The 20104-nt window shown below is 55.1% G+C and overlaps 1 protein-coding gene across 3 annotated transcripts in view; it reads right to left on the bottom strand.

The window, feature by feature from the left end:
• The window catches only part of PLEKHO1 (pleckstrin homology domain containing O1), a 29339-nt gene extending 13314 nt beyond the window's left edge, over window positions 1-16025 (bottom strand). For all 3 annotated transcript variants that reach the window (XR_012766367.1, XR_012766368.1, XM_075445313.1), the window contains exons 1-3: window positions 15681-16025; window positions 14699-14845; window positions 1525-1665 (exon numbers count right to left, since the gene is read on the bottom strand). Coding sequence is in view for 1 of the 3 variants with exons in the window: in XM_075445313.1 (XP_075301428.1) it covers window positions 1525-1665; window positions 14699-14845; window positions 15681-15710 (318 nt within the window). In the remaining 2 variants the exon portion in view is untranslated. The remainder of the gene's footprint in view (window positions 1-1524; window positions 1666-14698; window positions 14846-15680) is intronic.
• Window positions 16026-20104: the final 4079 nt, after the last annotated feature.

The following is a 20104-nucleotide window of genomic DNA, read 5'->3' as shown; positions in this document are numbered from 1 at the left end:
TGCCAGTGACTAAACTCATACAGAGATGCTTTCACACTGTCCCTGCCCACAGAAAAGCTACACAGCCTTTACAGCTGGCTTGCCTTAGTGGGAAAATGCAAAGCAGACCTGATCCTCCAGTCCTGCAAAACGGCACTGGTCTGCCACACACTGCACCTGGCCTCTCTGCTGCCTGGCAGCCCTTTGCAGAGCAGACCAGGATTCCTCACAGTACCCAGCTTTTCAACCTAAAAGCTGTGTACCATATTTACTTCCCTCGTGGCTGCAGTTTCTCCTTCCCCCTCTTTGCCTTCCCACACACCATCCTAGATTTTGCCCTCATCAAACGATGATGCAGCCTTTATGTGCATCTGCGGCTCACATGCGATTTATCTGTTGCCACCTCAGGCTTTGACAGAGTCTGTCAGACAAGCAGCTACAGCAGGTACCCGCAGAAGGAGCCAGATTTTCTGCACTTTGATATCTCAGATGCACAATGAAGGCAGAGCCGTTCTGACAATATGGCCTGCGTAGGGGATCCAGGATCCTTAGGGGGTTTTTTAAGTTAGATACTCAGTAGAAATGAGTTTTAGCCTCCACAGCATTTTGTTCAACTCTCATTGCTCAGGGTGCTTGGGGACAGTGCAGCCGCTTTCCATTTCCCCCTGCTCTTCACTTTTCACGTTTCATGGCGTTATACAATCCTTATCAAAGTGTGGGGCGGGCAAGCTTGGTCTGCTGAAACAAGTCAGAATGAAGAGTGTAAATCCAGCTCATGTGCGTGGCTGTGGGTGGGTGCATCTGTGCCAGAGACAGCTTGCAGTTCAGAGACTGGCTCGCTTTCTGCGGTGGCAACGGAGACCTCACGGAAATTCCTGCTCCTAGGTAGCGGTGCCCCTGTTCCGGCCCGTTTCAGCTCTCCTCTGGGCAGAAAGTACTCCTGGGACAGATTCCCGTGCAGCTCTTTTGGTGCTGCCCAAATCTGGGCAGCAAACCATAGGACTGCCAGCATCCCTCCCTTCCCTGCCTCCCCCTGTGAATAAACAAACGCAGGCAGCTCAACCACAGCTGCCAGGAGCGGCGGCAGTGAAACGGCTTTGTCACTGCTCCTGGCAAATGTTCTAATACCTTCCTTTCCCAAAGTCAGAATACTCTCAGGTGATCAGATCCAGAGCTAAGTGCTTGCTCATATTTACTTAGCACACCAGAGGCCCGAGTCTGCTCCCAGCAGAAACAGAATCACAGAATCACAGAATAGTAGGGGTTGGAAGGGACCTCTGTGGGTCATCTAGTCCAACCCTCCTGCTGAAGCAGGGTCACCTACAGCAGGCTGCACAGGACCTTGTCCAGGCGGGTTGCTGTTGGTCCTGACGTGGTAAATGGACGTTTGTGTATTTTAAACCACAAGACATGATCTGGACTCCTACACTCCTGTCCAGTTTCACCCCCCAGTTACTGTGTCCAGCCCTCAGGCCTGGAGCTGGTCCTGCACCATGAGCTAACGGCTTGCTGGGGCTTGACCGCGTCCTTGCGAGCAAAGCGTACCGTGTTCCCCGGCTGTCTGGAGTGGGCGAGGGTGAATTTGCTGTGGTTCTTTTTGCTTCTGCTTTTGGACTTCCTGAGCTCTTCACATTTCTCATAATCGCTCAGGTCAAACATTTCCTGTATGTTTTTTTCATCTTTTACCTGCAAAACAAAAATAAAATGCCAGCCTTGCAGATGTCAGACAGAGAGGCAGTGACAGGGCTGCAGCTCCGAGGCAGCGGGGTGCCTGTCTGGTACCGCTGCCTGCACTGGGGGTTTCAATGTACAGAACGTGTGCTGGACCCTCCGGCGTGTTGTGTGGTCACCGGCACATCGAGCAAGAGTCCTCCACCTCCAGGCACAAATGCAGTGATAGCACTGTTAGCTGGGGAGGGCTACACTTGGGTTTAGGGGGACGAAGCAGAGGTTTTCAATGTGATAGTTTTGACTCAAGTCTCTTCTGGCGTGAGGGGGGCATATTTAGAAGGACAACTTGAAAATCACAGTCTCCTAGGTGAATTCCTGCTTTGCAATGGATTCCTCCGGGACTCCATTGCCTCTCCCGCCCCAGAGTTACTGGGGCTGGATCAACTGACAGGCAGGTGTGATCGGACACTGTGTTTATTCCTGTGGACCCTCAAAATGAATAGGATTTACTCCAGCAGCAAGAAGAGGACCCTGTCTGCTAGGAGGAGGCTCATGCGGAGGCAGGAGTTGCTGGGAGGAGGTGGACTTTCATCTGCTGATTAAAAGGGGCAATCATATTAGCGCTTGTTGCTTTTCTGGAGACAGCATAACAAAAGTTTGAGGGATAAAGATTAGCACTTCCTATTTTTACCCTGGTGGTATTACTGAAGCCTGCGCTGACAGCTGATTTGGGGGGTGGATGAAGCACATCCAGTCCCAGATTACTGACAAGATGCGTGTGCTGCTCTCCCCCGCTGCTGAGCCTCATCCCTCGTGAAGGGGCTGCGGGCAGAATTCACCCAGGCACCCGGGACTGCCCAGGTCCTGGCTTTTGGTCTGGCAGTTGCTTGCCAGGCTTTCACTGCTGGGTGGCTGGCCAGAGACCTTCAGCAGCCAGGGGATTCGTGGAAGGTTTCGAGAAGGAAGAGTGCGCTAGGGCTTGGCCTTCACTGGCAGAAGCACTTCTTCGTTGTCCTTTAGAGAGTCCTCAAGTGCCCACTTTGCAGCTTTTGCAAAATCTCACTTTTTCCAGGTCTATTCCCGCATGCTTTCTGTATTAGCCATGGTGTGACAGGCACACAGCTATAGATAAATATCGCAGAGGCTTAAATTAAAGATGTGACTTGCGCAGGGCTGTGAAGGCTGTGGCTGAGCCGGGGAGGAAGCCAGGGTTTGTGATACTGTCCTGTGACGGTCAGACCCCTGACCTGAAGGTGCCATTGCTCGGGGGACACTTGGAGAATGCCCAGCCTGTCTTCTGCCTGCCCCCCTTTAGTTTTGTAAGGCCTTTCTTTTCAATGCTATCGTCAGTGCACTGTCCTCACCTCCCACTCCTACAGCAGGGCAGCCCTACTCTTTCCACAGTGAACACGAGGCATGCAGGTAACTGGGATGGGAGAGAACTCGGTTTTGCATGTCCACTAAGGACAGGCCAGTGGCGGGCTCAAATCCCCGTCAATCTGCTTAGTCCGACTGCCGCCGGGGTCATTACAGGTTGAGTAACTCAGGTGCCGGAAGGGCAGACGGTGATGAGGTCTTAGCTCCTCGTTTCTTGAAAGGACTGCACCCCATTTAATATGTTTCCTCCCTAGTTTTGGGAAGCACTGAAGGAATTCCCCATGATTTTTGCAATAGAATTTAAACAAAGAGGCTGACTAAAGCGCTGTAACCAGCTTTCTAACCAGAGACACAGAGAAGCTGACCATCTGGCCTTGCACAATGACGGCAGTTCCTCCCTCTGTCCTTTTTCCTTCTATCCCCCGAGTTTGTCTTCACGAACGAGGAGGCAGACGCCACACAGCTATTCTTGAAGCTGCAGAAGCTATTGCTTATTTCTGCTCATAACAGCAGCCACAGTGTCTGGGCTATTGTGAACAGATATGGAAATGCCTCTCGCAGGTAATGTCTGTCTGTATACCCTCCCCGTGCATTTCTAATCGGCTTTTATCTCTTCCCAGTACCATCCTACAATCCACCTCTTTCCAAGAATCTTGGCTGAATCCAGCCCTATTCATCTGCAGCAGGAAAAGCCGAGCCCCTCTGAGCCCCCAGCTGTGACACAGCGGCTGAGGCACAAGTCCTTACTCCAGATGTTTGCTCATGTAGGTCACTGGGACTTCCCCAGCCCTCCCCTGCCTTCTCAGACACGCAGAGACACTGTGAACTCGTCGAGCCGGGACTCGGATAGCTTGCCTCTAGGAATATCTACAGGAGGCTGCAGAAAGGACGGGTGTAGTTGGCTCAGATAAACATCCTTCGGGTGCAGCCAACCCTGTAAAAGACTTGGAGGGGCAAGTGCCAGGGTTCCAACACGCGCTTGTCTCCCCACGACACACGCAGGAGACCCTGCCGCACAGACGGTATCACTTTCACCAAAGTGCCAATAAAATGCCTAAGAGCTGAGACTAAGCAACATCTATTTGCATTAAAAGGATGATGTTGGGGTCCCGTTTCTACGTTTCAGACAAAGTGGGCAGGTTCAGCCCCCCCCAGGTGTTTGGTGGGGGTGGATGCACACGTGGCCACCATTAAGGATGTGGGGCAGAGCGAGCTGGGTGCCTAAGGGTAGGTCTGCCCTTCAGCCAGAGCTGCGGCCCGCGGAGGAAAGGCAGGTTTGTGCTCACTTCGAATCAATTCCCTCTGGGGAAGGCCTACAGCCTTCGTAGTATAATGAGGCCGTAAAGCGAATGGGGCTGTAACTTAGTCATTTGAACATGGCTTTGTTCTGCCTTCCTGGTGGGAAGAGGTCTCAGCAGAGACCTGAAATGGGGTCCATTATGGTGGTTTCTTGGGGCCTGGGAAGGACAGCAGCCTTGTCTCACAAGGGGCATTGCCAGCTGATGTCCCCCCTCTCTCGCGCGCTGAGACATGCAGCAGGGAGGTAAGCAGCAGAGCAAAATAACAGAGCATGCAGCGTGTAAACAGTGAAGCTAGAGAGAAGGAAGGTGAAAGGCAAACTTCACAAGTACCAGCCAGCTCTTCTGTCCTTTGTGGGAGGCTACTGAGGCCAAAAAGAGGGAGGTGGTGGTCATGAATTACAGAACAGAGCAACCTCAGAGGCAGGAGGGGAGTGCTCAGAGGCTGAGGGCAGCCATACAGCCCACCCTCTGTAAATAAAAGAAAAAAGCACCCCTAAAGACTCACAAAAATGCTGGAACCTCATGGTCAGCGAAACCTGAATCCCAGTCACCGACGTTGATAGGAGGTGGGTGACAAACATGCAGGGTGTCTACTCTTCTCCACATTTCTGGTGAGATTGGAGCCATGCAAATAAACCCCATCAGACTTCACCAGCAGAGGATTTGGCTCGATGTGTTCCCAGCACACAACGTACAGGTCTTTGGGTCATGTTTCGGAGACCTTTGGGAGGCAGTAGCCTCCTGTGCAGGTTCTCAGCAGAGGGAACGAAGCGTGATGTCTCTGTCACCCCGTGGGGCTTGTAAGGGAATGGCAGGGGCAGCGCAGATCTTCATTGTGTCAGGGCGACCTACTACAGCTCGTCATGCACCCAGGGTGCTCGGAGTGAGGAGTTACCCCCAGCGGTGGACATCTACTATGGCCATTGCGTTGGCTTGGTTGGTTTCTTCTTCACTGCATACGGACAGAACACAAATTTTTGAAAGCAAGGGGTGATTTTTAGTCTCAGATGCCAAACTTGAAACACTTTAAGAAAAGGTCTGACTTCTGGGAAGGGCTGAGCATCAATTCTGAACACAGTCTTCAGTCTGGTTCCCCATCCCCAGCCAGTTCCTCTCTTGCTCTCTCCCTTGCAGGGACAACTGCTTAAAGAAGCTCTCCAGGGCCCGCCAGCCCCTCTTTTCTACAACTCTGTTTAGGGACTCAAGAAAAATCTTCCCTGTCTGGGGCGACGTGTGGTCTCCTGCCCACTGCCCAGGTTTGCACACCTGCCTGTGAAGCATTTTTTGGATCCTGCCGCTTTTGCCAGCCTTTGTTAAGGACTCCCACACTGTAGTTTGAGGCCGAGAGGAATCAGGGACCGCTTGGCTTAATGTGCTAGGAAGGGAGAGGCCTGGATGGTTGATTTTGGCAAAATCGTTCCTAGCTGGGAGGTGGCCAGCAGGTCTTTCCTTCCTCCCAGCTGCTGAGTGCCTGGCATGCAGCAAGCTGGCGGATCTCAGAGCCTCACAGGCAGGTAGGTCCTGCACTCCTTGCCCTGCAGGGAAGGTCTGGATTGAAAGGATTAAGGTAAATAAATCCTAGCAACTGCTGCCGTGGCTGTCTGCTGGCTTTACTATCCATGTTGTACCTCCGCTAGGCAGACAAAACAATTTCTTGTCCTGGGGTTCAGCCTGGCTTCTCCCCATGCTCCCAGAAATGCTTCCACATTCCACGTAGGCCAGGCGAGGGAAAAGAAACCGAGGCACAGAGAAGGAACCCGAGGTGCCCCCATCACCCAAGCCAAAGCCAGGTCCCGAAAGCGGGGTACGTTAGACCCTGGAGCCATCAGAGCACGCAGTCCCCGCACTCCCAGTGGCAGCTGCCACTGCTCAGGGTGTAGCCACGCTACAGACAGCCACGCAGCCACCGGCTAATCTGGGTCTGCAGTCAGCGGCGAGATGTGCTGAGGCTGGCATTGCTGAAGTGCAAGGAGGGGAGCTGCATTCCTCACACGCCTCGCCCCCGCAGCTGCAGCCCCGGCTGGGTCAGCCCGGAGGGACGCCGGCCCCGGCAGCATTCCCCAGGCCTGTGCGACCTGGCCAGCCCGTGGACACGCAGGGGCTCAGACCATCAGCCGTGGTGCCCAGAGTCCCTTCTCACAGAGGCCTGGAGGGCTTATTTCTAGGCTTGCGGCTAGTCGTGCTTCCCAAGGCCTCTCTTCTCCTGTGCGAGAGGTCCTTTGCAGTGTTCTGGCACGGGAGGATCCCGAACGTGGTTTAAATTAACTGCCCCGTGGGTGTCCTGCTGACAGGGAGTTATAATTTCCTCCCTCATCATCACCTGCAACAGCTCCAAACCTTCTTGCTTCAGATCAGGGCCGTGTTCTGGGGCCAAATCAGGAGCGGAGCAGAAGAGCAGTCGCTCAGTCACCAGGCAAAGCTTTGCGGTTTTCCTCAGATTTTTTTGCTGGAGATTTGCCTGAGCAGTTCCCTGTTGAGATGTGACATGCTCAAAGCAAATGCGGAAGGTACAGAAAATCACAAGACACCAAGTGTAACGTATCCACAAGACACTGAAGAGCTCATAATGTGGCTCAGGGTGTAACGAGAAACCTACAGATTCTCATTAAAGCTGAATATCCAAACATGGGCAGTCTTGGGGCAGCATCAGCTGGCGTGTTCCCCTCTCAAGTCGAGATGAAAGTTTCGCTTCCTCAAGCTGAGTAGTTCTACCGTTTAGCAAGGGACAGAAATTTCTGCAGAGCTGAGTTGAAATCGGGCTGTCACTAAAGGCAGGAATCCATGCCTGTGTGCAGCACCGGCTCTGGCGGGGCCGGGAAGAGGGGCACTGGGAGGTGACAGGGAGACCCGAGTTTAATGTCCTGTCCTGTCCCTGGCTCCGCGTTCCTCTCAGTCCCCTGACTGCACAAGGCCTGCAGCTGCGCGGTTCTGGTCTGCAGGGGAACTGAGAGAAGAAATACGCGGAGCGTTGGGAGAGTTTCAGGTATTACAGTGACAGAGACCTGCAAAATGCTGTGGACACAGGGTGAAATGGCCCGTGCGCAGTGGGACGCTGCCGGTGGTCTGCTTTTTCCTTCTTTAGTATCAGTTCAGGTGCACGTGTGGAGGGAAGACAGGGATATAGATAGTGTGTCTGTGCAGTCACCGGCGCAGCAGGGCCCTGGCTTCAGCCAGAGCCTCCGGACCTGGGTGGAATGGAAATGGCGGTGCTCCTATCTGCACACCTGCATCCCGAGCGGGAGTCGCACCATCGGCTCGGCAGCTCAAGGGCGTGAGCACAACCTTCCAGGCCTTCTCACTGCCAGATTGCTGCCCTGAGCTAGTGAGGGGACGGCGGCAGAAAGCTGCTATCTGCACCAGTCCCTTGCCCCAAAGAGTCGTCAGCCAAGGGTACCAGAAGTACAGGTCCCCAAGAACTGACTGGCCCCTGAAGACACGTTGTACTGGAACCAGCTCTTCTGCGTCCCAGTGCTGCAGTCGAGTCCCAAAGCCGCGCTGCCTCATCTCCCAAGCTGCCTCCGTCGCAGGGAAGGGGAGTCGGGCTGCGTGTCACTTCTGCCTAAGTGTTCTCTGCCCCTCTCTTTGGACGGTGCCGCTGAGACAGAAAAGACACTGCGCTGACACTTTTCACCTTGCTCGGCAAAGTGTAGGACAGAGCTTGGCAGAGCAGGAGAAGGGAGGTGGAAGGGGAAGGGACGGCTTTCCAGAGCGAGAGCAGGAGAGGGACGGGAGGAGCAGCCGGTCCCAGCCATGCAGTCACAGACTATTCTTGTGCAAGCCAAGGCTTCGCGCACCAGACTGGCACCTAGCACTACCGCTGTCCACGAGCACGCGTGTGAGCTGGATAGGCTGGAAAGCTGGGCAGAGAGGAACCTGATGAGGTTCAACAAAGCCAAATGCAGGGTCCTGCACCTGGGGAGGAACAACCTCATGCACCAGTACAGGCTTGGGGTGGACCTGCTGGAGAGCAGCTCTGCGGAGAGGGACCTGGGTGTCCTGGTGGACGACAGGTTAACCATGAGCCAGCAGTGTGCCCTGGCTGCCAAGAAAGCCAATGGGATCCTGGGGTGCATCAAGAAGAGTGTGGCCAGCAGGACGAGGGAGGTTCTCCTTCCCCTCTACACTGCCCTAGTGAGGCCTCATCTGGAGTACTCTGTCCAGTGCTGGGCTCGCCAGTTCAAGAAAGATGAGGAGCTACTGGAGAGAGTCCAGCGGAGGGCTACAAGGATGGTGAGGGGACTGGAGCATCTCTCCTGCGAGGAGAGGCTGAGGGAGCTGGGCTTGTTCAGCCTGAAGAAGAGAAGGCTGCGAGGGGACCTTAGAAATGCTTACAAATATCTGAAGGGTGGGTGTCAGGAGGATGGGGCCAAGCTCTTTTCAGTGGTGCCCAGTGACAGGACAAGGGGCAATGGGCACAAACTGAAGCACAGGAAGTTCCGTCTGAACATGAGGAAGAACTTCTTCCCTCTGAGGGTGACGGAGCCCTGGCCCAGGCTGCCCAGGGAGGTTGTGGAGTCTCCTTCTCTGGAGATATTCAAGACCCGCCTGGACACGGTGCTGTGCAGCCTGCTGTGGGTGACCCTGCTTCGGCAGGAGGGTTGGACTAGATGACCCACAGAGGTCCCTGCCAACCCCTACTATTCTGTGATTCTGTGATTCTGAGCGCACGGCTCTGACTGATTAACACCTCGTGCACGTTGGACGCGAAGGACACCAACATACTTACCGCACCTACCAACCGCACACGTGGCCACCCCGTACCCGGAGGCACTCACCCAGTGCAAACGTCACCGTGCCAACTGCGTGAAGAGCACATGCACAGAAACACCACAAGTACTCTGCAGCTCCGTCACACACGTGAGCCATGTATGTGATTCCTGGACACTACTTGGAGTGTGCACACACACACATGCCCTGTCCAGGCAGAGAGCGAGCTGCGCGCCGTTCGATGGTGCCGTAACAAATGAGGAGCGAGAACAGACTGCTTTTCAAGTGCTCTTGTGCTAATTGAGTCGATGCTTGTGGCAGCAAACAAGCAGAGGCTTAAGGAAGGCCCGAGAAGCGTTTCCTCATTACCATCCCGCCATCGCAGAGTCCGTTCCTGCTGTCTGGACAGCCCTGGGCTTCCTGACAGGAAGTGGTAGGAGCCCAGCTGTGTCTGCGCGCGTCTGACCGCTATTCCCAAGCGCGGAGCAACAACAAAGCTGGGCTCGAAGCAAGAGAACAATTACCAGAAATTTGCAGGGGGGGAGGGAACCGGTGTGGAGGAGAGCAAGGGGAAAGAACGCTCCAATGATACTAGGAAGGTGTTCTTTTGCTCAGCAGAGCTCAGCTCACTTAGCACATCTTGTCTTGCATGTTTCTGCCCTGAATGCTTTTTTTGGCTGATGACCAAATGCTAAATAATGAAGGGGTTTTTTGCATAAGTTCACAGAGTTCGGCTTGCAGCAGGGGCACAGATCTCTGTGCAGGCTCAGAGCCCCCGGCTGAACACGGTCTGTAAGCCTCGGCTACCATTTCGGTGCCATTTTCAGTTGGAAGAGCAAAAGGTTCTAGGTGTTGGAGCAGGTTTCACAGCTTCCGAAGGTCGATGCCCTAATAAAAGAACATAACTCAAAAGCCCTGTTCACATATTCAAGGCATATCAGCTGGTCTGATAAAATATATTTCCTCTCCTTAGAGACTTGCTTTATGCCAGGGAGAAAGCCCAGGCTTCTGTCAGGCGCTCACATCTTCTCCTGACTAAAATAAATAAATCAGGGCTAGTCTCTAACCTGCAAGCCCAGTCCTAGGTAGGCAACTGAAAAAGCACGCAGATTCCCAGCACGTATCCGCGTGGATGCCGCTGGGGTCTGGGCAGTCTGACTCTGCCTGCGGGAGTTAGGCTTTTGGAACCCTGTCCGTTCAGCCCTTCCCGATACCCGACCGGTGCTCAGCTCCCAGCAGTTTTACTGCTCCGCGTTGTCTTTGTGCAACATCATTACCTGCCCTGAGCTGAGACCTTTCCCAAGGGATCCCACAGCGTGCGACACGCAGTTCCCCCTGCCTAGGCACCTTGTGCCTTAGGGAGATCAGTATTATTAGCCCAGCTTTCCAGATGGAGAAATTCCGGCAAAAGTAAATAAATGTCTGGTTTGAATTCAATTAGTGAGTGCGTGGCAGAACAGAGGATAGCATCCCGGAGTCCTTGTATTTAACCCCTGCTTCTGCGGTGCTCTGAGCTGGCAGGGAGAGGCTGCTTTGCCTGCTAACAACCTGCCTCCTGTTCTAGAGCAGCCACAGAGCTTAAGAGGAGCTGACAAGAAACACCAAGGTTAATCTGAGAGTTAACTCATAAGCTCCATGCACCAGATCCACGTTGCTCCGGTAGCTTTGATGGAGCAAAAATAATTTATAGCAGAGGAGGACTTTGATCTTATGCAGAAACAGACAATTCAGTCTCCTCTCCCATCAGCGCAGAAATCGGGCTGAGATTCAGCCTGCCTAGTGACCGTTTCTGCTATAGTTTTCTATTCACGTCTCCTCAGGGTCTCCACTGTTTAATTCTCTCTTCGGCTGCATCCAGTGCCGCCCCGGCAGCCGCCCCGGCAGTGGCAGGGTTCAGAAGTGGAGAGGCCTTTCTCCGGAGCAGTGCAGAGCCTCTCGCACAACTCATCAGCGCAGCCCAGCAGCGGCTCCGTTTTCTCCACTGGGCATAGTCTGGTGTGTGATAAAACAGAAGAGGCTCCGTCCTGTTCTGCTTGACAAATCCCAATTTATTAAGCTATTTGCAGGAGCTGCAGGCACCTGCTGCCAGGAAGGCAAGCGTGCAAAGGGAGCCTCGTGCTCCTGGAGCAGAGCTCTGGAACACGCGTTCAGACCTGTGGACAGCAGGGAGTCCTGGCTACGGGCCCCCCCAGGGCGGATCTCAGCTCTGGTTGGTGTGAGAAGGCCTGGCTTTGCTAAGGAGTAAAGGTCCAGACGGTACCAAAAACCTGCGCCGTGTGTCAAAGGACCCGTTGGTCTTTGAGCAGAAAGCCTTGGCAACGCACGGGCGACAGGCAGCCACACCAAGCGCGTGCCCTGCGTCCCCACCGGCACACGCCAGCGTGCTCCCGCCAGGCAGAGCGGTGCCCGCCTGTACCGAGACCCCCGGAGACGCCGGCCCGGGGACACAGGCGCGTTCCTCGTTCCTGCAGGCACACAGAGTCACTTCAGCGCACGTGCACGCAGCCAGATGTTACCTCTGTAACCACATCTCTGCACAACCACAGATTCTTCCATATAAAGACATAGGCAGTCACGGCTGCGTGTTATTTATGGTCTTTCACACACACACTCGTACACGGAGAGCCACGGTGCTGCCTCAGTTGCACATGCACTGGTTTTTTCCCCGTAAAGCAATCCGCGCACGCTCCCCGAGACAAACACAAGCCCTCCTTGTTCAGCACTAGCACCCGCATGGCCCCTCAGACAGCCCCGTCCTCTGCTGGGCTCCGAGCACACGGAGATTTGGGCGGTAGCTAGCTGGGTGTGTTGGTGAGGGAGGGATGGACAGACAGCCATCTTTTTCCTGCACATCTTCACTGGTGTCGATTCCTGCATGAACACATTGTGCAGGCTTTCCTGCTCCTTAGCCAAGCAGAGCCTTTGCTGTCTACTTATTCTCCAGGGTTCAAACACTCGGGGTACCAGAGAGAGACAAAACCACCCGCCCGGCCGCGCGGGATGTCCGGGACATCCCAGTGGTACTGCAGCCAGCAGCAGTCCGGCTGCTGACTTCAGGGTGGCCAGGATTTTGGAAAACACTCTCGTTTTCCCAGGCAAGATCCAGAGTACTTCCCATCAAAGGGCGGATTCGCGCACTGCTGAAGGGAGTGCACACACAGCGCGGCTTTGCTGTCCCGGGCAGGTCCGGGCTGCGGACACAGGCTCTGGGAGGATCCGTGCGGGAGGCTGCTAGCCTGGAGCCCTGCCGCTCGGCTGGCCTCCCCTGTCAGCATGCCTCGTCGCAGCACAGGCACCATGGTGGATCTGGAGCAGCTACTTGGAGGCTGCTCAGGGTTTGTGGGCAGTGAGTAGCTCTCTGGAAGTGCCCTTTCCTGCTCCCTAGCGAGGGTGCTCTGAGGAGGTCCCAAGCCTGGGCAGAATGCATCTCCTGGGCGCAGGCGGTACAGCCTGGGTGGCCGTGGGGCCTCCCGCCCCGCCTGCAGACACGCTGCGGTGGCAGTCCCACCGCCTCGTCCTGCTTTTGCTTCAGCGGGGCCAAGGTTCTCCCGCTGCCCACCCTCAGGACTCCTTCCCCGCTGCACGGTAGTGAGAGAGACCCAGGAAAGTTGCCGTGTCTGTCTCCGAGTCCCCAAAACCACGCACACAACCTCCCTGCGAAGGCAGCTGTGAATTACAGTGTTATTCAGCCCCACCGCTGGTGCTGCGCCTTCACGCCCGCCTGAAGGACCGCACAGCGTCCTGCTAGCAATGTTGAGCATCTGCCCCGCCTGCAGTGAACTGACCATTACAGAGCCGCCTAGCCCAGCCTATTCCCAGTCCCTTCCCAGCAGTTCCAGCTGTGTCAGCACGGCCAGTGCAGTCTGATCCGAGCAGGCAGCTCCCCTGTCATTTGGACTTGGTGATGGTTACTTCTCTTCCAGGTCCTGGCTCAAAAAGTACAAGCTCCAGTTCCATCTCCGTTAACTGGGCTTAAGCATAGGCCTGTGCTCGAGCACGCTCTTCAGTGCCGCCTTGAGTCGGGGCCCCAGTACAGAAGAGCTGTGGAGCCAGACTGGTAGAACGCAAGGCAGCAGGTGAAATCCTTCCAGCCACGTAATCTGTCTGTCTAGCAGTTTCTAAACTGTGACCGGTGGCCCCAGAGGCGGGTGAGCTGCTTGTAAGGGTCACGCAGGACAAGCAGGCCTGCTGTTGAGAAACGCACGCTGTACGGTCTGCGTTACTGCTGGAAAGTTTGGAAGGGCCACAGACTGAAGGAGATCTGTACCACTCGCATCCGTCTTCCCACCTGACTCTCCCCATCCAGAAATCTGTCTAGAGATTCATCAGAGGTTGAGTGTCTCATTACCATTCGTGTTGTCTCCAGTCTCTAATCTTTCTCTTACTATGTCTCTTTACCCGGGCATTTCTAGGGCAGCGAACCCCCCGCCTGCAGACAGCATTTATTCCCCAAGCCCGCGTCTCTCTCCAGTTCTGGAGCAGCCAAGAGATCAACGGGAGCGAGCTGTGAAATGCCAACACATAGCTAAGCGCGACCGGGGCTTGCAGTTCGCTTTTGGGCTATTTTTGTGTTCTAACAACCCCTGATCCGTCTGCACTTTGCCATGCCCCGTGATTCAATTAGCGTCTAAATCAAATTATACTTGGCGCTCTGGACCTGATTATCTCTCCAGATCCTAAACTGATAAAGCTGGGCCAGGCAGCCATGTGTCTGAACGACAGACCGCCCTGCAGTGCCCGTCAGAGAGCAACCTCCGCTCACGGGAGGAAACCCACCGAGAGCCAGATCCGCATTTCTACCCCAAACGCCCCGTCCTAACGCCAGCCTGGCTCCGAACAGCCCCCGCGCCTCTGCTTGGGGGCACAACCCTCGCTAGTGCTAGCGATGAGTTTTTAAAGGGTGACCAAAGGGAGGAGTGCTGTTGCCTGGGGATTTCTTCCTGATGAATTTATCAAGACAAAAACTAAGGGGGGGAGGCTGTGCAAGGTCAGCCGGATGCCAGCCTGCCAGAGCCCGCGACGCTCAGCCTGATAGTCACATCCAATTAAGTCTAACGTAAACACTACATGAAACCCCAAACCCCAGCCGGCGTTGAGTGGGGGTGAGGGGGAGGAGAGAGAGCACGTTTTTCAACAAGGTGTTGAGCCTGTGGTTAAAATTTCCCCGTTGTCTTCGTGTGGTGTGGATCAGGGGGACAAAAACTACAAGAGATAAGGGACCCGTACGTGGCTCCATTCCAGCTGGGAGACCACAGTTATTTCCAAACAGCAGCTGGGAACAAGACCACTGTCGAACTTAATGGCAGAGGACAGGCACAGAAGGAAGCTGGCGTTGCCATTTCACGGTGGCGGAAAGAAGGATGAGGGTTTTAACTCTCGCTAAGTGAATCCTTTCATGTGTCCAGTGCTGGGAAAATGTCTCCCAGCCAGAGCCGCCTGCGAGAGTCGGGGTTGGAGCCGACCCACCAGCCCAGGGCAGGGTTCTCCGGTGCCGACCCGGGGAGGAGAGAAGCCCTCCGAGCAACCTCCTCAACCCAGGCTGGCGACGGAGGGGCGATGGCTGGGCAGGGGGCTGGGGAAGGGCTGGGGCTGCTCGGTGTGAGCTTTTCATATGCAAAGGGGAGGAAAGGGGGGATGGGAGAGGAAAATGAAACCGATCCTACCTCCTTCTCCGAGATGTAAAGCTGATCTCCCTTCAAAACCACATAACGGTTTTTCCAGATTTCCCTAAAAATGCCTTTCCCGCAAAATTTCCGCACCCAGCCGACCTTCTCTGGCTGCAGAGATTGCTGGTTTCCATCCTGGTGCCCCTAACACAAAGAGAGAGGGAAGAAAATGGGGGAAAATGGTATTATTCTCCGGTTTGCACTCCTCTCCTCCTCCCCTCCCTCTTTGCCCAACTTTCGCCTCCCCCTCCCTCCGGCCCCTCTCTCCACCGAAGCTGGGACCGAGCTACTTTGCTTGGTTCACTCTACATAGATTTTTCTGCTGCAGACATGGGGCAACAACAATAATACCGAGGGGACGATGCAGAAATCGCAGGCAGGGTTTCGCTCTGTGCATTATACAAGAAAGGCTGCGAGATTATATTCGCCTCATACAACGTGCATTTGGTCGTGGAAAGAGGAGCAGGAGGGTGTTGGGGAGAATTTAAACTAGGTGATTACTGCAGTGAAAATTGCATTTTTGAGCCTTTTATGAGCAATTAATCCTAGAGGCGAAACCTATGTGTGGGTTTGTATTTAAGATTTCTTCGTCGCAGCGCTGAGATCTCTGGGCACAGCCGGCACACGCACACGGCACAGCGCAGGCAGAGCGGCGGGTAGATGGTGTCTCCACGGTTTGTCGTTTCCTTGTGATCAGAAATGAAAACTGCCTGCCTACATCGCTCCGCGCTAAGCGGCGAATAGTATCTCCTGGCGAATTCAGGAGGAAGGAGAGGCGCTGGGCAGCAGGAGGGAAGGAGAGACGGGTGCTGGGTTTGGTTTTGTTTTGATCTGGTTGGGGTTTTTTTTCGCAAGGCAAAGGCGGGGGGAGCAGAGGTAAAGCGAACAACTGGAAATCAAGGGACAAGCCCCCCTCCCCAAAACATCCGGGAGCCTCCCCCACCCCACCGTGCCCCAAAGAAGAACCGATTCGACTCACCCTTTTCGCAGAATTATTTTTTTTCATCATTCCTTGGTGTGCTGCACTGAAGGGAGATGGGGGGGGGGGAGCAGAGAGGGGCTCCCGGCGGCCTCCTCTTGGGGAGAGCGTGGCTGGGAAATACACAGGCTGCCTCCTCCGACTCCCTCTCCGTCTTCGCCCTTTGCAGATTACAGAAGCTCTCTAGTTACATGAAGAGCAGCCCGCCTCTGTAATACATCCTTAGCCATACAGACACAGCATCCCCCCCCGCCAGCCGGCACCACCACCACCATCACTGAGCTCTCGTGGGCTTGCACTGGGCTGGCCTGGGCTCCCGAGCTCCATCTATAGCCGTGCGCGTATGACGTCTGGAGTTCACAATAAAGGGCGAATCGCAGCCCACGAGGGTTTTTCTTCTTTGTTTCTGACTCACTGCTGATGTGAGCGGCTGGATGGGTGTGTGTGGCCGGGTGCAGGGGTCAGCGGGGGGGACCGGAGCAGGCAGCACATTGTCCCGTGTTCCCCCCGTGCCCGAGCCACATTCCTGGCTGTCACAGGTCACGGCGAAACTTCCTGGGAGATGGAAAAGCGGGCAGGTGGCACTGGGAGGGTTTTCTGCCAAGAAAGTGGCTGAGCGGTTAGAAATCTGAACAAAAGCGCTCTGCAGAGAGGAGCCGGGGGCAGATTCCCTGGGGAGGGGGCCAGGGGAGAAGGGATCGCTTCCCAGCGCTGAGGGTCTGCAAGCAGGGACTTAACACTGCAAAAAGAAAGTGAGAGTCAGGGCACGGCTTCCCAAAAGGGAGGAGATGCTTAGCTTCAAAAATACCCTATTTCTGCATATTTGGTCTCCTTCCTGTGAGTCCTGCAAGTCCAGAGCTGTCTGGGCACGGGGCTGAGGTCGTAGACTGGGTCGATAGGAGAGATGCATAGAAAAGAGAGAAAAACGGGGAGAGGAGGAAGTAGTTCTGTTCAGAACGATATCGATAGAGATTGATAAATCATTGATCAACTGATCAGTTGCTTGCGCTCCAGCGAAAACCTTCCATCCGATCCGTAGTCCGGCACAGCCCCACACTACCAGTTGTGTTTCAGCCCAAGGACTTTGGATTTAATGCGTCGAGAATACGGGTGATGTCCTGGTGCTGCTGCCATCTCTTCAGACGTCACACGCTGGAAGCGCAAGCAGTGGCTGAGCGCTTGGGTTAGGGAGCGTGTTCAGAGCTTTGGTGAGTGAGGGGCTGGCGGGTTTGTCTCTTTTTCGAGTGCTGGCATTTCTGAAGTGCTCTCGAGTTTGTGTCGTGAGCTGTGGGATGCTCTGAATGCCCGGGACAGTGCAGCAAGTTCCCGTCTAAACCAAATCCATCCTCTAAGATGCTCCGAGCAGGGACTGCCTTTTCCTTCTGTGCCTGCGCAGCCCCGTACTCCGTGGGGCCCAGAACTGGGAGTTGCTGCCTTTGTGCCGCTGTTTCCCCTCTTACACCAACCCCGGAGAGCCGGGTTATGGCGTGGGGGCAAAGCTGGCGAGGCGGGTGCGGTGCGGTGGCAGAGGGGCCGAGATGGGTCGCGCTCGCTGCAGCAGAAGGTGGGTGTCTGAAGCCCCCGGTGCAGGTTGCAGGCTCTCTTGCTGCGCGATGGAGCGTGCCAATTTCGTTAATAACATTTTGCCTCCCAACCGGACTTGTTATTCTTCACGTCCTGTTTTCAGTGGCCAGGTCCTACGGAGCACCCCAGGGGTGGCTGCAGGCCAGGGCCAGATGGCCCGATGCTGGCAGCCGCAGGAGAGCGTGGTCAGGCCCTTGGACTCAGGGCCCCCTCCCTTCCCAAACGGCCTCCTCGCAGGGCTGCCAGGACGGCCCGGCACCCACCGTTACGTGCTGGTTTCACCGGTCTAGCTCGGATCTCTGATGCTCTGAGTACAGTTTGTCTTGGGATTGTGTCTGGGGTTTTATCAAGGGATTTATGTGCCAAAAGACATATTGTTAGGTGCCATGGGACTTTTAAAAGTGGATGGAGAAGATGCCTCACACCCACGGAAATCCCTTTTCAGAGTCTGTACCATCTCTTAGCTATGCACTTCCCGCAGCCGTATGCCAAGTCACTGGTGCAAGATTCCCCGTTGTCACCTACAAATTTTTAAACCAATAGGCAGCACCCGAGGGTTTGCCACAGACGGGGTTTTGGCTGTCACCTCAGTTGCCGTTACCAAAGCAGCCACCTGCCATCGTCGCGACAGTGTGGTCTGGCGACATAAAACTCGTTTTCAGCCAGGGACATCTTCAGGCGCTGTGCCACGGGGCCGGCCGGGAGCCCTGGGTGGTGGAGCGTGCTCGGGGTGCCGGCAGCGGAGACGCTGCCGTCGGAGGAACGGTGCTGCCGCGCCGCTTTGCAGTATTGTTCCGGCTCTGGCGTGCCTTCTCCGGGCACATCGCGCAGAGATCAAAGGAAGGGGCTGTGGGTCACTCCTACTGGTTTCTTCTGATCTAGCCAACTCTTGTTTGGTGGTTCCCAGTAACCAGCCCTTCCCACTCCCCCATCAGCAGGTCATCAATTTATCCAGGCACTGTAAAACGGGCTTTGCAAAATATATAACAAGCGTTTGACATCATAAATCTCTGTGGTGCTTCCGTTCTTATCCTGGGGGGAGCGTGCAGGGCTCTGTGCTGGAAGGGGCCATCACTTCCTCACATGAACCACGAAGATGAGGAAATGCAACGGCCGAGCAGCCCTGGGGCAGCCAAGGAGGGTCTTCAGCCTCCCGGGAGCCCGACAGGCGACGGCCTGGACTTCCCGGGCGCTGATGGCCCTTGGCACCACTCACCCATGCCGTGCAAACGAACATCCCAGTGCCGGGGAAGGTGCTGTGCAAGCACCCCAGCTAAAGCACCTGCAGACGCGTCCCGAGGAGGAGGAACTCAGCTCGGGCTGTTTCGGGAAACACCAGGGGCGTAGCTGGTTGAACAAGCTGCCGGCAGTAGTGCGACAGTGACTCACGTTCGTAAAGGATGTGACCAGTGATTCAGATCTGGAAACATCAACAATTTCTATGGAAGGAAGGGAGATAGGAGGGAGTCCAGCTCCAATTTCCGTGCTTGAAACAGGCGGTCACACTCCCAGCAGTGGAACTGATCCCCGGACACCGCTCACACTGGATTTACTGGGCTGGGGAAGAGGCTGGGAGGGTTGTGGCCTCACCGAGAGCCACGCTGGCACCGGTGTGGCACGTGAGGTTGTCTGCACAGCTCTGCGGGTCCCACATGCCGTCCCCGTCCCTGTCCCCATCCCAGCTGCGGCGAGCCCTGGTTGTCCTGTGATTTGCACTCGTGGTTACCGCAGTAAATATGGCCGTGTGCCCGCAGACGCAAACGGCCCCGATGAAATCAGTGGATCTCGCATACCGGAATAGCTAATGGAAGAATTTAGTCTTTTATTAGCTGCTAATTAACTCAGTCCATAGTTTAACAACCTTTGTGTAGACTGTATTCTGGGATGATTTGTTTTCCCAGTTTGCATTTTCAGTAGCGATGTATTTTTTATTGTGGTTGCAAGATATATCAGAAGTATCTAATAAATAACACTGCAGGAAAAAGCAGCTTGTGACCCAGGGCTGGGAGCAACCACCTGGCCGTGAGCAGGAAACGCAGAACCAGAAATGTTTAGATTATAACGTTATCAAACTCTGGCGAGCGCTTCTTCAGTACCTTCTTGCGGTAGCTCTGAAGAGTCCGTGTCGGGATGCGATTCTCCTGCGGTGAGCATCGCCAGGCGACCACGGTCCTGCGGCTGTGCGTTGGAGGTGCAGCCCCCCGCCGTGCTCCAGGACCCCTCCGTGCTACGCAGACTGGCCCAAAGGCTCCACCATCTGCTTTCTAAGGCTGAAAAATTGCTTCCACGAAGGCTCTCTGTGCTACTCGGCCGCGCAAAGGGCTTTGGTTCTGGGCACGAGGAGACTCTTGCAGCGGCAGGGGAACGCGGGAGGGTCTCCATGGAAGTGTGGAGCTCTGTGGTGGGTGCAGGGATGCTCGATGCACCTGCAGGCGTAACGGGCTGTGAGCAGGGGGGCTGCGGAGGAGCAGGAGCCCTGGGGCTCTGCCCCGTCCTTCGCAGGGGCCACGCGACCCGGGGGCCGAGTTCCCATGCCACGTCTGGCTCGCAGCTGACTGTCTTTTCTCTCAGGGAGCAGGGAACAATGGACTCGCGGGGAATTGCTAATATCACGGCTTTGAATTTTGTTACATGGAGCACAAAAATTTCATCGCTGTTTTTAAAAGTGGGGGGAGAGTGTAAGAAGGAGGGAAAGACCTTGAAAATGTAGGCAAAATGAAAAGAGAGCCTCTCACTAAAGTTCTGTTTATGTCCTCCTGCTTACTGTCCTCAAACATCCCATTTGTTCAGCCCTGATGTTGCAGTTTTGCTCCCCTGTGATGTGTTGATTCATAATAAAC

This window comes from Opisthocomus hoazin, chromosome 30 (assembly GCF_030867145.1).
Source record: "Opisthocomus hoazin isolate bOpiHoa1 chromosome 30, bOpiHoa1.hap1, whole genome shotgun sequence".
In the NCBI taxonomy this organism is placed as follows: domain Eukaryota; kingdom Metazoa; phylum Chordata; class Aves; order Opisthocomiformes; family Opisthocomidae; genus Opisthocomus; species Opisthocomus hoazin.
The sequence above is the reverse complement of the archived record's forward strand: the minus strand, read 5'-3'. Positions and strand labels throughout refer to the sequence as shown.